Below are 3,798 nucleotides of genomic sequence, written 5' to 3' on the forward strand. Positions count from 1 at the left end.
GCGGAGCCCTCTGTAAAAACTGCTGTTCTGCTGCTGACCAGCCTGCTTTGTAGTAGGAGTATTTCGCTTCAGGTCCGTCTGAGGAGGGGGAGTCTTTCACCGGCGCAAATGCCGCAAGAACAGGATGTCTCGTCCTCCTTCAAGGACCTGCCCAACACCCGGACACTGGACGGACCGTCCCCTCGGCGCTACCCTGTGTTGCGCTTTGACGTGCCCACCATCGACGGGCGAGAGATTGTCTCCGTCGATTCGAGCGGGATTGCCCGTTTCTGTGTGGAGGAAGGCCCGCTGATCTTTGTGGACCAAGTGGATGGCAAGTACTACATCGCGAGGGACCGTCGTCTTCCTGGCGAACCGTTTGAAAGCGTCTTTCAACTCATCCAGTCAGCCGGTCTCCAGTTGCTCGCAGCTTTCTCCCATCTCCCTCCGTACGTATGCCCCTCTCCATGCCTTCATCACCAGTTTATTACGTACTAGTTCCGATCTGATCAAAGCTCAACTGTTTTATGTGTACAGAAATATGTATTTCAGTTAGATTTCTCTCTGGTGAATTGCAAGCTGCCTGTAGATTTCGGCCTCGTGTCATTTTTCTTTTGTAGAGAGCCAAATGAGGAGAAGTGGCCATTTTCTGTTTAACTTGGCCACGGCTGCTGATATAGCCGGCTTGTTCCATTTCAGGTATGAGGAGCAGCAGCACGTGAGGGGCAATGCATCTTCCCAAATGCCTGCTCTGGAACTCGAAGCCTCCTGTGATCTGCCGTATGATTACTGTATCGCTCATGCATTTTCAATTCCTAGACTAGTCGATACCGAATTGTTCTGTTCATATTTGGGGTGGTTCTAGTACAGAGAGGTCTTTCTCTTGGACCTGTAGATTTCTGGCCTCCAAAGCTAAACTGCTGTAGTTCTGCTGACCAGCCTGCTTGTTTCACTTCAGGTGTGAGGAGTCGTCTGTGGCTGAGACTGGATCAGCACATTCAGCACAGATGCTGCAACCCATCACAGCGACTTCTTCAGCCTCTGTTCAGGCCGACGCAGCAGTAACTCAGGAGGACACCGTTCATGTCTCGCCACCACTTCTGCGTTTTCTTTCATCGTCACCCATTTGGGGCTTGCGCCGGGGGGATTGGGGATACGCATTCTTCTACATCAGGATTGATCTGAAGGGATCTTTCCACACGTATCCTCCAGTGGGTGGGCCATTTCAGAGCTTAGAGCAGGCTTGCAGCGCTATCGACCGCCATCTTGAAGAACAACGACATCCAACAATGTAGGGTTTCTCAACTTCATTCCAGAATTTCATTGTTTATTTTTTTCGATTTGGTGTGCACAGTAGCAATAAAGCAATTTCGCCATGTTGTCCACGAAAGATAATCTCAGTTGACTCGAATCTCGAATCACGAAAGATAATTACAGCATGAATCTCGAATGAACTGAATAGTTAACACGAATGAAAATACCATCCTGAATCATTTTCTTACTTCACGTCTTCGGACCACCTTTAGTTGAGGAAACCTTTTTTTAACTGTATTTTGAGGGTATTGTCCAGATAGTGCAGCTGGCCATTACAATAAAGTGAACATAGATACTACACTAGTACACTACTGCTTTGTATGTAGATCTGTTTTTATCTGGATTGTAATCTAGACAATTTGTTAGCTTTTACCCAGGCACATCCACACACCTTTGTTACCTGGTAGACTACACAGTGGTGATAGCTTCTTCATAAAAGGATAATGTATTGGGAGCTTATACGCATGTAAAAATATTTCGGTGTTGTATTATGCTGTTCTTACTTATTGTTGATTACTACCACAAGTCATGTCAAGAGGTCACTTCAAGGCTGTTTGATCCTATCGAACTAACCTTGCCTACAAACTATACTACTGTAGTTCACTCCAAAAGACCTATCTTGACATGGTGCTTAGTATCACTTTCTGTTCCCCACCTTTCAAAAAATATAACATACTGATCTTGTATAATGCTCTAACATAAACTAGGTTCATGGATCAACCTGGGATGTCTCAAGTGGATAAAGTCATACGCCAATGTCTCTACTGGCCTGATGGCACAAGGAAGAAGTTGATTGACGAAAGGCGTGACTGGATGCGCCAGTTAGTTCAAGCTTTGCTGGACAAGTATAACGATTATAACCATCTTCTTGGGGTTTGCTCTCTGTCCCTCCCTCCTTCCCTCATTCTTTGCCCTGTGGCTAGGGTTGTACTAGTTCAGTAGTGCTACACAAACGACACCCATGCACGACTGCTGCACGATTCTACACATCCAGCCATCAAAATATTGAATGAAGTCCAGCACGGCCATTTGATCATCAATCGTCCATGAATCGTCCATTTCGCATCGGCTGTGAAGTAGTTTCGGTACTAGTTCATGGCTATTGTTTTGCTCACTCATGTAACAATTAATTGCTGATCAGGCGTATGCATTTCTTAATTTTAGGATCCCACATACAAACTCAAAGATGTAGTGTGTTTCGAGTCTGTTCATGCGCCCAATGACCATACTAGGCTGTACCATCATATTAATTTCACTGCAAAGACTAAAGGAGCCGATGATGATTCTAATTGTGGCATCGAGGATTTATTCTTCGCTGAACTCATGTGGGAGCGAGGTGAACGTATAGAATTGGTGGTCAGCTGTTTCTGCGTGCTTAAACCAACAGACAACGGTATGACATGCTCTTATCTTTGCCTGCATCTTGTGCAAATACAGTTTTGTGGGTTGCACTAATTCGAACTCATCCCTTAAATTTGAGCCTTTTATATTTGTAATGTCTGCTTAGTGGTTTGTGCAGTCACGTGCGTGTAATAATAACTGCATGCACGCTTTCTTTTTTGCCTTCTGCTCTTCATTTTATTCTTATGTGATTGTGCGTCGTTGGTTATTTAAAAGTTTAACGAGAATTTCCCTCCTTGTAAAAAATGAAGGTCGCTGCGATGCTTGTGATGCGAAGCACCCCAATGATGCTGCATACACTCATCAAATAAGCCCATTGGGTGAATATGCTAAGCTTGGTAACATTGTGTATGTGGGCTATGACGAAGACGTACGTATGGTTTAATCCGTGTTGAGCTTGTGTTTACGTTTTTTGTTGCCTTATTTTTTGTTAATTACATGTCTTTTACTATAGTTGAAGGAGGAGGAAGAAAGGGTAAGACGTCACTACGAGGTAATGACATCTTAAGGCCTAGTTCCTCTTTTAGTTGGATGGTGATGTTGGCTACTTGATTGATTATTCCTCTGCTTGTGTATTCTTTAGGGCCGTGATGATCCAGAGGGAATGAATCGAAAATTGACAACCATTCAGACCTAAATATCTGGGTGTGGCAGCTATGTGGAAGAAACTAACAATGGCGCTCGCGTGGAAGAAATCTCTGAACTTTTTTAGTTATTACTTCTACGTTAAGTTTGTCTACTTGTAAACTCAAAAGTAATACTACGTTCTTTCGCTAGACCAAAAAGAAAAGGGCATGTGGTTTGAGATGGACTTACATAAGCAAAGGGGATCCGTAGCTGCCATCTTGCAAAAATCCATTTATCAAAAGTGGCCATACATAACCTGATCGGCTTTCGGATTTTTAACGAATGGCTTCTTATGTGTATGGATTTTATAATTATGCCCAATTCAAACACTTTTGGATTTTGTTATTTCTCATATACCTGAAAAAGTTCACTAGCGTCAGTAGCCTTCTTCCTTACTTCTTTCATTCCTTCTGGCAAGCCAGACCTCGCCGGAGAAGAGCCCTATTATCTATCTTAGAGTGAATTCACTGCCCCATT

General features: G+C 43.8%; 1 protein-coding gene across 1 annotated transcript; it reads left to right on the forward strand.

Annotated features, from left to right (window-relative positions):
* The first annotated feature begins 14 nt into the window (after positions 1-14).
* On the forward strand, positions 15-3,700 carry LOC119306268. Its single transcript, XM_037582537.1, has 8 exons — positions 15-428; positions 679-759; positions 938-1,270; positions 2,001-2,166; positions 2,458-2,686; positions 2,946-3,064; positions 3,149-3,187; positions 3,278-3,700. The coding sequence occupies exons 1-8, from the start codon at positions 109-111 to the stop codon at positions 3,329-3,331; spliced, it is 1,341 nt and encodes a 446-aa protein (XP_037438434.1). The 5' UTR covers positions 15-108; the 3' UTR covers positions 3,332-3,700.
* The last annotated feature ends 98 nt before the right edge of the window (positions 3,701-3,798 follow it).

This window comes from Triticum dicoccoides, chromosome 5B (assembly GCF_002162155.2).
Source record: "Triticum dicoccoides isolate Atlit2015 ecotype Zavitan chromosome 5B, WEW_v2.0, whole genome shotgun sequence".
NCBI classification, from domain to species: Eukaryota; Viridiplantae; Streptophyta; class Magnoliopsida; order Poales; family Poaceae; genus Triticum; species Triticum dicoccoides.

Bases quoted from the DNA above. Each gene is read 5' to 3' on its own strand.
- LOC119306268 (XM_037582537.1), top strand. From the start codon at position 109: ATGCCGCAAGAACAGGATGTCTCGTCCTCCTTCAAGGACCTGCCCAAC. The intron at 429-678 runs GTACGTATGCCC...GTTCCATTTCAG, and splicing joins GCTTTCTCCCATCTCCCTCC to GTATGAGGAGCAGCAGCACG. The intron at 1,271-2,000 runs GTAGGGTTTCTC...AACATAAACTAG, and splicing joins GAACAACGACATCCAACAAT to GTTCATGGATCAACCTGGGA.